Source organism: Saccoglossus kowalevskii, chromosome 6, assembly GCF_978046115.1.
Source record: "Saccoglossus kowalevskii chromosome 6, keSacKowa6.1, whole genome shotgun sequence".
Classification (NCBI taxonomy): domain Eukaryota; kingdom Metazoa; phylum Hemichordata; class Enteropneusta; family Harrimaniidae; genus Saccoglossus; species Saccoglossus kowalevskii.
Genome location: NC_140646.1, coordinates 30,426,291 through 30,445,452, shown reverse-complemented (window position 1 = coordinate 30,445,452; position 19,162 = coordinate 30,426,291). Strand labels below are relative to the sequence as shown.

Sequence of the window (19,162 nt, the reverse complement as noted above, 5' to 3'; positions counted from 1 at the left end):
TAAACCACCAGTTGCATGTATTGTCCACTGGATCTTCAAAATATAATTTGTTTTGATTGCGACACAGCTCTGTCATTTATGTAAGTGTGTTTGTTTATGGTAACTTATAATTTTAGTAATTTCGTAAAAGAGCCATCTAAAATTTTAATTTCTTATAGGATACTAGCTATATGGCTGGATTTAGGGAAAACAGTGTGTACCTGTTAAGTTTTAAATCTTACGGTACATTCACAAATTAATTCAGACAAAAAACTATTTTTTTGAAATTGGAACTGGAAATCAATTTCATTATATTATCCCTAAGAATAAAAGAAAACAAGGAAAATTTTTCTTCCAGCTATATCCCACCAGTGAATAATAATTATTGGAAGGGCTAGGAAAAAATAGACCAGTAACAGAGACCAACCCACATTACTGCAAACCATTTCATTTTTGTTCAAATTCTGCAATATGATAATGCTGTCACATTTGGAAAATAAAATTGTGCAAAAGTCAGTGACTCCCTAAGTCCCTGGTGAAAGTCACTACAACTCCCTAAGACCCCAGTGAAAGTTACTACGACTCCACAGGACCTCAGTGAAAGTTACTGTGACTCTCTAGTGATAGTCAATTTGACTTGCTATCTTAAAGATCCACAATGAAATGTTCACCGCTACAAAAGTTTGCAGTTTTCCTCATTAAAAGCGGTTTACAGAATTATAAACAGCCAATTTCTGACCTTCAAGTCTGTGAATGGTGCAAGAGTTTAACTACTTCCTAACCACCCTGCCATCTCATATAGCCCATAAAATATAAACAAATACAGCAGGAACTGAAATGAATGATGGAGACATCAAAAGATGCTTAGGATAACATTACACACCAGTGATATATTGACAAAAACTCTTGACAGTAATGCTTTGGCATTCCATTAGAAAAAAAATATTGGACAAGACTTGAGTATTGTAAAGTGAAAATCTGACTGATAGTTTCAAAAAAGACAATTTATTTTTACGATTCACTGGTTTTTAATTTGCCAGAGAAAAAATGTTATGTGAATTTGAATTTAATTTTATTGATCAGTGAAAATAGCAAAATAAGTGAATATGTGAACAATAATCAGTCAGTCAAGACAAAGATAGAAAAGCAAACTAGAATAGAATAGAATAGAATAGAATAGAATAGAATAGAATAGAATAGAATAGAATAGAATAGAATAGAATAGAATAGAATAGAAGCAAACTAGTGAATCTAAACCGTTCAATTGTTCATCCAAAATGTATGTCAGAATAAAATTTACACAACAATCAGAACTAAAAATGTGCAATCAGGCAGTGTTCACTCTAAGCCATTTTCTCAAGCGCAGAACTTAGTAATTTTGACAATATGATAATTTCTTTTGTTTCATGAATTTTGTGTTCAAATACAACTGAAATCACAACATTTATTTCTCAGTGCCATTTTGCAAAATTTGGGACACTGGCTCCATGGACGTACTAGAGTCTATAGTACGTCCATGCTGGCTCTGAGGCTTATGTCACTTATAGATTTCAGAGACACATCACCAAATCAAGGACTTAGTCACAAATAGAAGAAAAAAATGTTTTGTTTTTTTAACAGTTCTGGTGAAATGCTCAGTGCAATCCTACAAGCTGGAGAATATCACACACACCTGCAATCCTTCAAGTGTAAACACACATCTAGGAAATGCATGTGTTAACTTATAACAATAAACTACAAAGCTACACATGGCAAACAGAGACACATGACAAGGCTGAAACATAGACCTTGGGAGGTTACCAAGGTTAGTAGTTTATTTGTGCCATAACATTTCGGGACGAGATATCATCAAAGTAACTTTTTCCTGCACCAATTCTAATTTCCCTATCTATATTGGTATCACATTGTTTTATGATGGGGCAATGGCTGGTGAGATTAATGACTGGTGAGATCCAGCAGAAAACTTCACTCACATGCACAACACATTACATTCTTCAACAGTAAATACAAAGATATCACATTTTAGTACCCTAGGGCATACTGGTGTTATTAGTTTGGGAACACTAGGACCATGCTGAGAAGTAGAACATACAATTCAAAGTTTTCCATGCACATTATTATAGCACATATTCACTTCAAGGTTTAACCCTGAGGAGTATATTTAAATGATATATTTTGTTTTATTATTGAGCAACACACAAAACATTCAAACTGTAGGAGTTTGAAAACTACACCATATTGCTGAATCTCATAAAGAGTTTACAATTAATTGTTGTTCAGAATAACACCAATATTCTGATATTACCATACTTCATTAATTGATAGTACTGTAAACTGTTACCACATCCGTGATTAACGAAAGCAGTAAACTGTCAATCACTAGAGAGTATTTCCTAAATTACACAATGGGGATTGAGGTACATTCTAGGAGCCACAGGGTGTATGAGATTTCCAATTCTCAGCAAACTCAGGATGAAGCTCATGAACACTAGGAGGTTGGGAAAAAAACTATTAACTCTTTTACACCCACAATATCGTATTGATCAAAGGCACATTTACAGCAATCATGAATCATGAAAACCATTTTGTGTTCACAGTTGTGTGGGTTTCATGAGTTCATGATTTTTGTGCGCACTTACATGAATGAGAGTTGTATACATGGCCAAAATGTGTTGTATTTTAATGATAAACATAAAATGCAGTGTTTGGTTGACTTGTACTTCTAATAGAGCAAATATTGTAGTACAACTTTATTATTTTTATCAGTTCAATTTGAATTGTCTTTCTTTTTTCATTTGTATAATAAAATGATTCAATTAAAATTATTGTTATGTCTAACAATTTTGGATGATACTGTAGAATACTTTATTTTCGCTTGGAATTTATTTTTGCCATTTTCGCTGAAGGGATGATTCCGTGAAAATAAAATCCAGCCAATATAGTTTTTTTCCTATATTTCACATTAAACTCATCAAAAATCAGTGAAAATAAATTCCACACAAAACACCCAAAATGCCTTTTCAGCAAAAAAATTCAAGAGAAATTAAAGTATTCCACAGTAGTTTATATGGGAGGGAGGAGGGGCAAAATAATACGCTTTTATGAGTTATGAAGGTGTCTGTACACTTTATCATCTTATCTATAGAGTCTATGGTTTATCAGCACTACCAAGGCTGAGTGAACATGACATGAAAAACTAAGAGATAGACCAAAGTTGTGATCACCAAATCACCATGGTTTCAAATTTTGTTGATTTTCCCTGATTAACATTTATGAAAAATGCGTCTCTCTCTAGAAATAAAATCCATTAAATTCCTAAATCAGATAGAATTACCGGTAATGAACTGGAAATAATGAAATTACACAAGTTTACACTTTATATTGGCATGTGTGAAACATTAATTAATTATAGTGCATTAAATAATTTTAATTGAATTATTTTTTCTTTATTTCATGTCATAGTACTTCTCCTGGGAAACTCTTAACACCGTGCAACAAGATGTCAGGGCTGGGGTCAAAGGTCAAATTTCAAAAGTCATTATTAATAACTTATGAGAAATGATACTTGACAATATTTCACTTATACTCTGTGAGCTCTTCTGATACTTCAGCTTACTCCCTCTGTAGGTTAGTTAATACACACAGCTGCATGTATACCATCTGACAATTTAATTTTAATTCCTATTCTTATATTAATTAATTAGTTCTAAAAAATACCCTCATTAAAAAGCACAATGTGTAATTTCTCAGATTGAAATAATCCCTGCAATCTACTCAGCTTTCTGGGCTCTGCATGTTAAATAATCAGGAACCTGGATAAAAAGAATTTTTTTTTTTTGATTGTGCATTTGTTAACTCTTTTCTCATTTGGTGATTGCATGGGACTGGCCATGGGTAAGTATTAAAATGCTGGAGTGGCCATGAAAAGTATTGCAATACTAACACATTTCAACTGCTACATACATAAGTATGTGTAGTACGTGAGTGGCATTAAAAAAAAAAGAGTGCAGACAAAGTTCATGCCACAGAATCTGTGGGTGTTACACTTTGTAATCATAGACATAATTTGAATTCTATTGTGCCTAGTCAGCAGTTTAATATTCACTAAGTGTTTGATATAAAGGAAGTCGCAATGGGAATGGGTGGTTGTAGTCGCTGTACCTTTAACCATATGAAGTTTTTCTAGTTCAATACATGAGATGCAATAATGACTTGAAAGGATAGCAGTGTCCTGGTAAATTATACAAATACAATGACACTTAGCTAGGAAGTCAGCTCCAATTTACTCTGCTTCATTATTATGTTTGTAGTCATTGCACACCTGATTTATAGAATGGTTTGACCTAATTCTACTATTACATGACTGGTTCAGGTATACACAATGTTTAGTATTGTGACCTTTTGTACCTCACATGAAATGAACCCTCAGCTTGAAATGGGAAAATGATTGAGTTATATAACAATAGTAACTTCCTTCTTTATTTGAATTAGCTCTCCTATTCTATGAAGTTAGGACAAGTATTGTTATGAAAATTGTGTATTTTTGAATGGTGTTTCTAATTATAGCTTTATGACAATTGGACCGGTAGTATGGTTGATTGTCACTAAGTATAGTGGTAGTATGACTTAAATTCTCACTATGTAAATAATTATTTGATTTATCGGCAATCATAAACAACTTTCAAAATTAAATTGTCAATACATTTTGTGTTCTACAATGCAAAATGTTCCATGCTTGAATAGGGTGGCCTCAAATGCAGGAATGAAAATAATTGGCCATAACAGAAATAGGATTTTGTCTGCCATTCCATCTACTGTATTTGCTCTATTAGAAGCGCAAACAAACCAAAATCATTATAATACCAGAGGTACATTACTTGGGGTTTGCAACTACGGTGACATGATACCAAGATCCCGTTTCAATCTCGCTCTCGCATAAGCATTTCAACTCAGAAAAATACGAATGCACATTCCCGAGGTAACTAGGATACTCGGATGTCCAGGTGGATCAAAATAACTGCTCACGATATGACAGATTATGATAACTATATTTTCTGTACATTTTCGATGTATTACATTTTTTCACTATGAATGTGGTAATACATGTTTTATTGTTTTATTACAAACTGCCTATATCATGTCAGAAGGTCGTAGCATCAGTCTCGCTGTCTACGAGATGAGACTTGAATGGGATCTTGGCATGATGTCACCATACAGTACTATGCGCGTTGCAAACTTGTACCTCTGATAACACTTATTTTGATCATAATAACATCTCTGTAATTTAACACATCGTTGAAAGTCTCCATAGATAGCCGAAATGAATGGAAAAAAATGACAGGTGATAAGTTAGGTATTAAAGCGCATATGCTACTAATACAACAAATACGGAATTATGTTTTAGACAATTAATATCGTACCAATTACATTTACCAAACTTGTTTTTTTAAGGTATTTGTCTTCAAATATTTCTTCACTGTTGATTTTTCCCCATAATGCAATGCATGACGCAGAGTGAGAATGTTACAAAGTTACAGATGTTCGTATTAAAGCGTGAATTGCATACGACATAACTTTAAAGTAATAAAGTGGACCATAACCTCTTGCCTACATACATTATCTAGTTTGGAACAAAACACAACGAATGCTAAGTTTTTTAGGGTAAAGGTAACACTGTTGTCATTATGTTATTATGATCCAAAAATAAAGTAACATGACGCAAGATTTCATTTTCACGTACATTTCCTAGAAATAAAGCATCTGAGCGAATCTGTTAGAGTACTTGTTTGAGTTCATCTAAGGCTATTTTGCTAATGTCATTACTTATTTGCAAAGCATGTACAGTTTGTAATACCGGTACACATGTTTTCCATTTTTGAATACGACAATAATGTCAGTCGTTTCTGTTTATGCATTCAAACATTACGAAGCATTCACTAAATTCTGTGATGCCATTCATTTAAATACTTTGAAATGATGAATGCATGGAAATCGTGAGATAACCAGAAATGCATACCATTATCTTAGAATTTCTTTTGTGGAAATTTATAAAATATTTATAAAACATTTACCCTAGAAGATCCTCACGCTTCATTTACCGGTAGGTCAAAAGAATTAGTTTTTGTTGGCTATAGAAGCCATTCGGCAACACCTATTACCCACAAGTCTTTGCAAGTTTCATCAATCATTGACCGATTTACTGCCATACATCCATTAACACATTATGATTGGTTGTTTTCAACTGTCATTTGAAATTTTCAAAAAACATTTAGAAAGATTTTGTTTAAAAAACATTCATGCCTTAATGAAAATCACTGTATTCAAAGATCATTATTGTTACTTACTGTAAAGAATCTTAAGAATCATCAAGTGTCCAAGAGATAATATCACTCTTAGTGATGGTTGTTGCTATAATACTATACCAGCCTGAGAACAGACTAGAAAATGAGTGCCAAGTACTCAAAGACAGGAATTGTGAAAATACGTGATTTTGATGCATTTTCGGCCTTAAAATGGCCAACATTCAGCTATTGTTAAGCGGATCATGAAACAAATGCACATATCTATTTGTGACATGATGTACCATGTGTGTGTGAAGTTTGAACTTGATCAATACAGACATGTCTCGGATACGGATCCAGAACTGAATTCTTTAAAACAAAATGGCCGCCAGTCGGCCATTTCAAACTTGATCCGAAAAAAAAAAAGACGTGCATCAAGGTCCTATTATGTTTAATGTATGTACCAAATTTGAACAAAATCCGTCCATGCATAACTGAGATCCGGGTCCGGAATGGTGAAAATGTGCGATTTCAATGCATTTTCGGCCTTAAAGCGGCCGCCATTTGGCTATCGTTAATGAGGTCATGAAACAAATGCACATACATATTTGTGACATGATGTACCTTGTGTGTGTGAAGTTTGAACTCGATCAATCCAGGCATGTCTCAGATACGGATCCAGAACTGAATTCTTCAAAACAAAATGGCCGCCAGTCGGCCATTTCAGACCCGATCCCAAAAAAAAATTGCGTGCTTCAAGGTCTTATTATGTTTAATGTATGTATAAAATTTGAACAAAATCCGTCCATGCATAACTGAGATCCGGGTCCGGAATGGTGAAAATGTGCGATTTTGATGCATTTTCGGCCTTAAAATAGCCGCTATTCGGCTATCGTTAATCGGATCATGAAAAAAATGCATGTGCACATGTCCCATATAATGTGTGATGTATGAGTGAAGTTTGAACTAAATCAGTCCATGCATGTTCGAGATACAGGTGATCACGAACGCACGGACGCACACAGGGCAAACCATAAGTCCCCGTTTTCGGACATCCGAACGGGGACTAAAAATGTAGGGAGAGAATTATGCAAGTTTACAATGGTGACAAAAATTACTTTGGTTTTCAAACAGCTAAGGAAGAGTGTGGAGTAGACAATTTTGATCATACATGTATAGGAATTTTAGTCAGAGTTTGTTACTTCTACTTAGAGTTTGTTTCCTTGTGAGATGAACATGAACTTGAAGCTCAGATACGAAGTTGCGGCTCTCCTAAATTAACTATAAACAATAGATACTCAATTAGGAAGCCTTGTTTTCCCTTGAAGGTCAGTCACATTGTAGATATGGTTTTTTTTGGAGGGGGGCACACTAGTTCCCTCAAAATGAAATAGGCAGAAAAGTATTTTTTGCTTGTTCTTGGAGAGATGTTTCATTTTTTTGCAAAGTGGAAATGCAACTTTAAGCAGCTCACTTGTACAACTGCTGCATTCCCAAGTGATGTTAACATTACAGAGATCAGCATACAAGTGGTAATTAGATCTGGTGCTACTGAACTGAAGAAAGTGGTATCAATAGACGACTACATATCAATTTTATCCATCGAGGTAAATCCATTCTCTATCAGACCGTCACCAGTTTAAATAAAAATATTAAAACCATAATTAATTAACCGAATATGTTTATATAATTATTTAGATAATTAGGTCAATAACGTTTTCATCAAAAATGAATTTTTCAGGAGTTTTATATTAAACAGTATTACTAATCTTACCTGCTGAGAGTGAAATGAGATAAGAGTTATATGACCAAACCTCATGTTTATAAATTATACCACGGTCACAGGTGTTGATTTCTGAATACAGGTAATAATTATTTCTCTAGCAACAATACAAAATGTATATTCCTACATTTTATTCATAATTTAATTTTGTTGTGGTTAACTGTGGAGCATCAGGACATTCCATGTGTGTAATGAGAGTGTGTTGGCACCTGCAGGCACATTATCAATCGACCATGCCCCCCCCCCCCAAAAAAAACAACAGTATGCAGTCTTATGGAGTGATGTAAATTGATATGAGAATGGCCAATTACTTGTCAAGTAGTGAAGGCATTACATTATGATTAATTCCAGAAAAAAAAAACATGTTTTTAATCATTACGTGAATATTTGTTCATGAAATAAAATTTTATTGACAATTTTTAAATAACAAAATTTGCATGCACATCTATTTTGGAAAACAAATTGATCAGAAACTGACTGACATTATTCCTCTATAATTTTTGTTATTTTAAATTTTTTTTTAAATTGGTTATTGGAACCTACAAAGCACTTTCTGCTGTGAAATATAGAAGAATTCATAGCTCGTGTGTGTATCGGTACAGTGACACTAGAAGTTATACTTAAATAATCAACTTTGGTAAACTACCAGGGTCTGTCCTAGGGATGCTAAAGTCACAGGTCATTACCAATCTCATAAATAAATACCATGAGTAAAAGTTGTGAATGTCCCAGTGCCTTTATCAGTGTTTGATAAAGTGTACATGTATCAGTCTCCATACCAGGGATTTTTTACACCCACTTAGAAACATTCTATGGCATTCTGGATTACTGGTGAATCAGTGAATGCATTTAAAATGAACAACACTGCTAACATTCGATCATAACATGATGAAACTCACATTGAATCCGTGACCACCATGGACTAACACAGTGAGATGTTACAGCCACAGTCAGCTGTGGTGGACTCTGGTTCAACTCAGGAGGGCTGTTTACTTGCTCTATGTAGTATAGTGTAATACCGGTAATATGATTAGACTTGATATATCCTTTTTACAAGAATCAAGTCAATCCTGGATTTGAAGTAACTATAGCCTAGGTGTATTTCAAAATCTGTACATGTATTACTTGTGACTGCATTACTTATTTACTAGAATTTAATTTTGCTATTTTTGCTGACAAGTGAAATCCACTGAATTAAATTCAATGTGATTATTATTGAGCTTGTTCATTATTTCAGTGAATAAAGTCCCAAGTGCATTATGGTACTCCCATAGTGCATTGTGGAAAAGGTCTTGTTACTTTTCCCTAGAGAGACAAAAGAAATGTTCTCATAGAAGAGAAAATGATGTCATCATTACTGGAAGTTTTTCAGTGTAAGTGATTCTTTTGCCTGTTTTAACAGGACATTTTGACATGCAACATTCCCATCCAATTATATTTTAGTAGGCAGTTGTACCTAAACTTAGGCACATAAATTATTACTATAATCTAACATAACCGACCAGACATTTATAAAAGTACAAACTCAATTTTAGATAGGTCTTTGGATCTAAACTGGCAATATCTAAGATTTTGAGAACCAAACTAAAAATGTCAATAGTTTTTCACCCATCAACTTTATGACTGAGGGAGAGTTATCTGAATATTTATTTTTTAAGCGAGTGAAGCCGAGGAATCAAGGGGCAAGGAATCCCTAATTCTAATGGTTTCTAATATAGGAAATGTGTTTCTTCAGCCTCTCCAGGTATGAATTTATTTAGTAATAGGACCATTGTATTTGAACACAATGAAATGGAATGAAGTAACATAGTCATGTTTGAGGTCAACAATCTACACAACAATAGAAATTGTTGACAACTTGTTGAACTTTGTATTTTGTGACCATACACTCGTCAAATAAAAGTGTATACAATTTTAAAATACAGGTCATAAAAAGTGACTCAATAAATTTCATAATCTTCAAATTTAAATAAGTATAAAAAAAAATTAATAAATGAATATCTGATATTGTTAATATGTATCACATTCCTAACTCTAATAATAGTATAACCCTGATTTATAAACTACGTGTTAGCTAAATCTCTGATACAGCGACTGCTACACAATAATATTCAATGTCCTTGCCAACACAGGTAGCGTCAAGTTTACACAAAAACAAAAGAAATCCGACACAGGATATTCGTAAAGTCGTCGAAAAGTCAGGTGACTGTTTATAAACTGCCTGACAAAAATTCTTGGTTTTTGTTGGGCGACGATAACTAAGTGGTTTTAGGTGAATCGGCAACAAACACGGCCAAGTTAACAAACCACGCACACTGTTGGTACATCCCGATACTGTAACCTCGTGTCAATAATATTTCAGGGCTTGGCACCTAAATATGTTTGTGTATGCAAGACATCGCCATCTCAAATATCCCGAACGCAACTCTGACATAACAAGTACGGTCACACAAACATGTTTCTGTATATTTCTCACCTCGGGACAGGTCTTTTCTTCCCTCTTCTCTTTCGACGATTCCTCTCGAGATGCCATTGATGTTCGGGATACTACGGAATATGCTGACTCTTCCGCGTAACAGATTAAGTTTCAATCAAGGAACGGGACAGTATCGAATTTCTAGAGCAGACCACTCCGCCATTTTCATTTCCGTAGAAAGATCCGAGCATGCGCTGTTATTTTTGAAGGACACCACGTGATTGTTGCCCTGCTCAATGTTTATTTATGTTTTCTTTTACCAATTTCTTTTTCACAGAGATGTAATTTCTCGCCTCTTTGAACCTAAAGCATATGTGTTTTGTTTACTCTGTACATAAGGTTTTTGCATATACAACCGTAGCTAAATAATTTAAATCCAAGATTACAGTTTTATTTCAAAATAAGCGTTCTGCTTCTGAAAGATGCGATAAAGATAAAATGTTAAATTTCGCTGGAAATGTAGCGAAATGATTAGCGGGTTGCTTTGCAGTAGCAAGTTGAAAATGTTTAGAAAGATGCACTTAAAGTGATCGATTGAGGGCGTTTTTTGACCCAGATTTTCGGCCCTGTAAAATACTTTATTTTTCCTATATGTTACATGCAACTTGTCAAAAATTAGTGAAAATAAAATCCAATAAAACACCAAAAAAGTATTTATTTATTTGTTTGTTTGTTCGTTTATGAAGACTGGCAATTGTCTCTGAAAACTTTTATAAATAATCTTTCACCTGTTTCAAGTGACACTAAAAGAAAATTGAACTAGAACAAAGAAAATACTTTTCAACCAATCAGATACAATTATAAAATATTTGAGTTTTGATCCTGGCGCAACATGCACGAATTGCCGCCGATGACGCCATCGATACATTCCAATCACCATGGAAATTACACAGCTAAATCTTAGAGGTTTACAGCGCTGTAAGTTTGTACTCGTTGGTCTGCGCAACAGTCAAAACCGCCATCTTTGTTCATATGAGTCCCATATCTCCGCATGCGTGGCGCGACGACCACTGCCCTTTAAAGTATTTTTATGAGTCTGACAATTCTTGGTATCGATATTCATTTAATCATTAGTTGAGATAATAATCACCCCGATAATAATAATAATAACTTTATTACTCAACAATTACCATCTGTGGGTAATGTATGGTAAGACAAATACAACAATAAAGAGAAAATTACAATAATATTACTATCCTCGGGGGCGGTCATCCGGGCATTTTCACCGCCTGGCAACCCGCGGCGGTGAAAACAAAGGCCCAAAACTCGCAGAAAACGGTACTTTGGGGTGATTGTTGAGACTCCTCTGAACAGTGCAACAAGATTAGCCCTACGTGTGTAACATATATAAATTTGATTGTTCGGGATTACTTCAAAGTTTAGTTTGTGTTGTTTTCTCGAATTTTCACCGGCTCGACCACAGGCGCTCGGAACGTTTCCTGGATAATAAAAAATGACCTAAAGTGGGATCGGCATAGTTAGTCAGTCGCCGGTAAATTCCCCTACTACTCATATAATTATTATAAGATAAGATAAGATAACTTTTTTGACATTATTCTTTCTATAGAAGATGAACATAGTCAAGTGAAATAAAAAAAAAGTAAAAAGGATAATCAAAAAATTAAAATAACAGATTAATTAAAAGGCAATTACAAGGTAGTACAGAATCAGGTGTTTTATTAATACACACCTGTTTGCATTATAAACAATATATATTATATGAGTAGTAGGGGAATTTACCGGCGACTGACTAACTATGCCGATCCCACTTTAGGTCATTTTTTATTATCCAGGAAACGTTCCGAGCGCCTGTGGCTCGACCAGTGTTCCACAGCAGCGCGCACACATCGTCCGCCTGCACGGTGTTGTTCCGTTCGGACATTCCTCCCTCTACAACACCGTGCGGTAATTCTATTTATAACCGTATATGTCACGTGGTTGCGCGATAGAAAGTTTACCGACCAATAGAAAGCTTTGTTACAATGACTGCCAGAAAGCGCCTCGACATCTAAGCCAACACAGCTACCACTGTGTGCAGGCATTTTCACCGCCTGGCAACCATCATGGTGAAAACAAAGGGTGTGCTTAAACCGAAGAACGAAGAAAATATATGTTATGATTAAACAGTATGAACGATGAGTGCATGTAAATGTATTAAACTGTTATGATTAAACAGTATGAATATTCTGTCTTCGTTCTTTGTTTTTCGTTCTTCGGTTTAAACACACCCGACAACAAATTTCAGAAAACGGTATTTTGGGATGGTTGTTGACACCCCCCTGAACAGTGTAACAAGATTACCCCTACATATGCAACATATTTAAATTTGATTGTTTAGGATGTCTTCAAAGTTTGTGCTGTTTTCTCGATTTTAGCTATTTTCACCGGCTTTTCGACCGGTGTTTCACAGCAGCTCACCCGGCAGCTCGCGCAGAGCCCATATAAATACAAGGTAGAGTGGTGCGCGTCTTAAATAGCAACGTTGAGCGTCTCGTGAATTAGTTCCGCCCCGAAGATTATGATAGCTTGGCCAAGCGCGTTGAAGAAAGAAGCAATATGATTGGCTGTTGGTAAACTGATTCTAAACTGTGAGGGCATTGTCACATACACGTAGTCCTAATGAAATACTTCAAGGTGATAGTGGAGTGCTTCGCCGGAACATTCACCTTGAAAATTCAAGATGCGCGCACAGAGCCCATAGAAATGCATGGTACAGTGGTGCGCGTCTTAGCAACGTGGAACGTCTGTGACGTAGCTCCGCCCCCGAGGATAAAGAAAAAATTACAAACATCAAAAACGTTACTTTTTGTAGATTGTTTGTTTTAGGTATTTAACTAGGGAAAAACTGTTGTTGCATATGTTTAATTGTTTTATTCTATCCTGTTTATTTATTATGTTACATTCTATAAACAGCAATCACAGTCTAAAATAACATGGATTTCATTTTCCACTTTTTCATCATTTGTACATATTCTATCTGTAACACAAAATGTGATTTTTTTTTTATGTGTTTAATCTATTTTACGGGTTGTTTCGTTCTTATGTTATTAAACATTACCTCGGACAACTAATAATTTGTCTGAGACATTTCCGAAAATCAACACATTCGTATTTTGGTGCGCCCTCTGTCGAGCCGAGCGAACAGTTTATACAAGATGTCTGCCTCCACGATGAACTGATGCCCTGGTATTCGCTTTGGATATTTGGCAATTTGAGGAAATTTATACAAACAACTCAACGCAGTTTTCACGACAAAAAACATCATCATGTCGGTATTCAGATGTTGTCAGGTCGGATGTCGCCGTGCGCTTTACACTTGTAGTGGTCGATTTGATTTCACGGTCTTACGTCCATCATGTGCTTTGCTGGGTGTCCGCCCAATGTCGTCTGTAATAATACCAGAATCAAAAGTAAGTATATATACTAGTACTTGTTTTTAAGGTATACGATTTTACTCATTACTTGTGCTCATGTAAAACAACCCGGTAGATCTTTGCGTTTGATTACCGTAAAATACTTTATTTTTGCCGGAATTGGAGCCCCCGACCCTAACCCTAAAACCCCGATGCAATGGTATATGCGCCCCCCAGATAACTACTTGTCCTAAAGAGGAGTACCGGTATATACAATTAGAATTGGAGGGTACTGGAGGGACAGGGTTAGGATTAGGAATTAGAAGCAAAAATGATGCTTGGAACACAAATAGTCAGTAATGACTGTGGCGAATTGTATAAATTAACAATATCGTTTACAGGTAGATTGCCAATAATCATTTTATTCATTCTAATTCACGTAAAACTGTAATAAATCAGAATTATAACACAAAATAAAATATCAATAAAACATTGTGAAATACATATATATATATTATATTCCAGTTCATGCATTACAAGCATTTCCCCTTTACAATCACATGCAGCGCCTTGGTATACATATACGTCAAAAGTCAGATCCCGCTGGTAAAACGAATTGGGGGCATTTCACCCAATTACCACTTTGCCCGAATGGTTTTGCCCGATTACCTGTTCGCCCAATTACCATTTCGCCCGATTACCAGTTCGCCTGATTCCTTGTATGTTTGGTATTTACGTGTAGTCAAAACAAGATAACGTAGAAGTCGAAATTTGTTTTTATAAGTTGACGAACGTGAAGTTTACAACGGGGTTGTAACGTAATTTTATGCCGTTGCGGCCATCTTGTGTTGGTCATACCATTTGTGTATCGGGAGGAAACAATGAGTTGAGGGACAGTCACACCTTTTTGTTTGATGGTGGTTTCACTTCCAATATTGCATGAACTTTTTGTTTCCTGGAAGGTGGGAGCAATGAAAGTAAAGAGATATAATGCATTATTTACATTTACATTACATTTATTTATTTACCCTCGAATAAAAATAAAGTAGCACACCAGGTGCTAATACAATCGAGCAATATAAAAACACACACTGTACAAGACATACACAAAAAATCTGTATGACGGCCGATGCATACCTGTCCCATTGCCTGTCGGCCACCCCTCTATTGTGAATGGGGATGACTACCCGCAATGGCGGACATCAGTTGCAGTGTTTGCATCGACAAGAAAACCCTGACTAAAATGCATTTTACCAGATGTACATTTCGAATCAAAACCCCCAGTAGGCCTACTGTGTAACATCGGTATATCGGACGAAAAGGAAAACGGGCGAACCGGTAATTGGGCAAACTGGTAATCAGGCGAAGGAGTTCGGGCGAAGTGACTGTACCCGGGTAAAAACAACTCGGTTTCAAAACTCACTACATTAGGCAAATGCAATGCTTAGATATATATATATCACATAGTTCTTAACAAATTGTGTTACATGGGAGTTTGAAAAATGGACTTATTATATGAATAATAAGAAGTCAACTGAATTCAGAGGTATCGCCACGAGAGGGTGCTATCAAAACATCAATAATTTAGAATGTTTGATCTTTCTCCTCGGTTCTTAGTTGTTGACTGTCGCGCGATAAGAGCGATTTGTTTGTAATGTAATTCTGACCAAAGAAAATTTATACAATACAATTTTTTACATTATTTGATGTTAAATTTGTCATCTCTATTCAAACTTAAATTGTATGTCTTTGCTAGTCACTGGAACACTTCAACTCATCAAATGTATCGAAAATTAGTGGTTGATCAGTGTCTGGTATCAATAAACCAGTATTGTTAGAAACACAATTTTTGCTACCCAGGCTCATGCAAATCATGTTTCTTAATTTTCAGTCCATCGAGAGGTGGGGAAGAATGAAAGAGTGGGAGAGAAAAGAAATGACAGTAAAAATACTGTATACTTATTCTTTTCTTTGAATTTCTATGATACTTCCAATTTGCAGTGTAATAAAGTAAAGTGTTTTTCGTTTTTGCAGACTCTTCATACAAAAACAGAAGACCACATTATCAAGTCACGGCCGTACCTAAAATTTAGGAATTTATCCAGACATTCATCCACAAGCACTGAAGGAGCACCTGAAGGCACTTTGATCTACACCGGGCCAGTAACGGGCATCGTCAAAGCAGTTAAATTCTTTTCGCTTTCCACCAGTATGATGACAGCCGCGATATTACCATGGTATTTAAAAGTTGCTGGTAATGATGTCCTTACATACATTGCAAGTCTTCTTGGAATAGCCGTGTTTATCACGCCAGTTTTATTACATGCTTTAGCAAGGACCTATGTCACACGAATGTACTACAATGCTGCGACTGACACATACACTGCCGTTACTGTAACATTCATCTTGCGTGACAAATACATGGCTTTCACTCCCAATGACGTTGAAGTTCCTGGTATTACAAACTTACTGACAACTTTCAAAGCAAAAGGTCGCTCACTGTTAGTTGATCCCATGGCGTTTACTAATCCTAATGATTATAACCATATAATGGGATATGATAAGTTTGAGAGGATAGACTTGGAAAAACTGAAAAAAGAATTGGAAGAAAAAGAAGACTAAATACTCTAATTGTTCGATTAGATGTATGTTTATTCTGTAGATACATTCTAGTGTGCAGTTTAAGGATACAGTTTGGATTTGACATAGATTGATAAGTTACAAACATCGCTTTATTTTATCTGTTAAAAGTCATGCATTTGAATAAATGATTACGTAACACTTTTATTTGTGGCATATTAATCATCAAGTGATTCTTCAATATTTCTGGAAATGAATCCTAATTTTGGAGCCAACAGACAAAATTTGAGTCAATTTTCAGTTGTTACTGAAAAAAAATGTTGCTATTTTTTCCCAATCTTCTTAAGGAAACTGCAGAATATAAACAGGACTATTTTGTGAATTTGTGAAGAAAAGCGGGAGCTGGTGGTGTAAAGGCCAAGATGATATAATGCACCACTAACATACAGTTCAACTAGTTATGCTAATTTACTGGCGCATAATTCTGGCAACAGAAGTTGTACATTGATATAGTGATCATGAAAAACTTCTTACTATAGTTCATGGAATTTGTAAATTGAGTAAAATGAAATTTGCATTGTATAACCAAAAACAAGTGTATAAATGAAAAAAAACTGGGGTCATATTATTTTTATTTATTTCTCAAGTCAACAAGCCGACTCGCTAATTTTGGGAGATTCATTTTGACTCAAAATTCCTTCAAAATTAGCCACACACGTGTTCTATTGAACATTAAATGTAATTTAGTTCAGCTCAATAAATGTTTCAACTGACAAATGTTTTACCTCACAAGGCACAAATAACATCAACACAAAAAAAAATATATAAAATTATAATATCGTACACTGCCCGTTATTTCTCATCCTCATCTTTGTCTTGTTATGCTATAATGGGCAATGCATTGTGGTTTATTCCCTAAATATCCTGTAAATTATTTAAAAGTTTCCATCTAGTATACCAGTGCAGCAATTGACACTTAAAAAAGGATTACTGTGTTAAGAACGGTAATCAGAGATGTACAACTGTCTAATCAGTGATGAGTTATATTGTTATTTTACATATTCAATAGATTTAATTTAGCGGATTTTACTTATTATATTATGTGCATTTTGCTCAGTTCTATTGAAAAAGCATCAACAGTGTTCTGCGATGCTATTGGCTTGAAATGCATTTAATCAATGCAAGATATCTATTGCATAACACCGTACATAGACATACAAGTTGCATACTGTTAACTTTATAAATCCTTGGTATTGGCTATGGTGTCAGCATTGGTAATGTGTGAACAGTGCACTACATGGAACATTCTTAGGATTTGGTCTAGTTTCCTAGTTCTGGAACAACATTCTGTAACAATACATAATAGAGAATCTGTTTGCCAAATACAGTAAGCCATTGAGTAGTATAATAACTAGACTGTCGACAGTTCTCGGGCCTAATAACGTAGGCGTCTCAACAAAATGCTGATGTCATTTTTCAAGCGAGGGCCGTAAGGCCCGAGAGACTGTTATAGCATGTAAACGCCCTCATGCGGCATTACTTGGAAATTGCCCAATGATGTTCCTGTTGAGAATGGTCACTCAAACTACTACTACTTCTTGTTTATTAGTGACCCATTTTTTGCTTATGATTAGTTGATTGGTGTATGATGTAGTTTGAGTGACAAGTTCAGCAGGAACGTCATTGGGCAATTTCCACATAATGCCGCATGAGGGCGTTTACATGCTAGGCCCTTGCTTGAAAAATGCCGTTGGCATTTCTATGAAACGCCTACGTTATCGCTTGAAATGCCTTCAGCATTTCGTTAACACGTCTATGGTGTTTGAAATTAAGTGACTCTTTATTATATAGGCCCAAGAACTGTGGACAGTCTATATAATAACACACATGTACACTCATTTTATAATTTATTATATTTTGAACAACAACTGTAGTATAGTAATACTACTATTTGTCCCAACTCTATTGTTCTAACAGTCCACTAACCTTTGATAGAGAACTGCATTCAGCATTTACTTCACAAAGGTACTCCTTTGTTCTAAACAGTATCTGTTCTTAATGATCTCACATGGAGAGAACAATACTCTCCTCACTATGTAATTTTGTTTTAAGCAGCAACACCCAGGATTTGAATCAACAATTTCTAGATCAATGAGCTGTGTGAATACATTGATACTCAACTGAATGAGCTAAGCATGTGATTTGCAACATGCATATGTGAATCAGGTGTGATTTCTACAGGTCATTGTCCTTCTATACAAAATGTAACATACACTGTGAGCCACACAATCCATTTTAGAGTGGATTTATAATTATAAACTATCACAAGACTGAAGGCACTACAAAGCATACAATTGTTGATGCAAACACACAGATATAACCCAAAATTCTGGTCACATTGCTGGGCTAACTATGACACTACTGGGCTGCACTTAATTTGCATAAATACTAAAAGGTCAGTTAAAAGCTTTGCCGTTTTCTCATAAATAATTTTATAAATCTTCAGTAATGAACCAACAAAATCCTTATAGCTCAGGCATTGGCGTCCCCACATGCCATGGTTGCTGTCATTGGTTCAAATCTAGCCTTGGCCAACTTTTTCAATAGTGAGAATGAACAACTTTTTCAATAGTGAGAATGGACATAGTTGAGGAAGGACTGTCTTTTCTAAAAATACTACGCCCTCTGTTGGCCGTTTCCATTTAACGAT

At 35.3% G+C, this 19,162-nt stretch overlaps 2 protein-coding genes across 5 annotated transcripts in view; one reads left to right on the top strand and one right to left on the bottom strand.

Annotated features, from left to right (window-relative positions):
• Positions 1–10,692, bottom strand: part of LOC100377600 (puratrophin-1-like) — a 79,577-nt gene extending 68,885 nt beyond the window's left edge. For all 4 annotated transcript variants that reach the window (XM_078006370.2, XM_085500353.1, XM_085500354.1 and 1 more), the window contains exon 1: positions 10,520–10,692. In XM_078006370.2, the coding sequence (XP_077862496.2) occupies positions 10,520–10,576 (57 nt within the window). In that variant the 5' untranslated portion in view covers positions 10,577–10,692. The remainder of the gene's footprint in view (positions 1–10,519) is intronic.
• Positions 10,693–13,670: 2,978 nt separating this feature from the next.
• Positions 13,671–16,659, top strand: LOC100377754 (transmembrane protein 70, mitochondrial-like). The gene is made up of 2 exons (XM_002742207.4): positions 13,671–13,929; positions 15,907–16,659. The coding sequence occupies exons 1-2, from the start codon at positions 13,786–13,788 to the stop codon at positions 16,492–16,494; spliced, it is 732 nt and encodes a 243-aa protein (XP_002742253.2). The 5' UTR covers positions 13,671–13,785; the 3' UTR covers positions 16,495–16,659.
• The last annotated feature ends 2,503 nt before the right edge of the window (positions 16,660–19,162 follow it).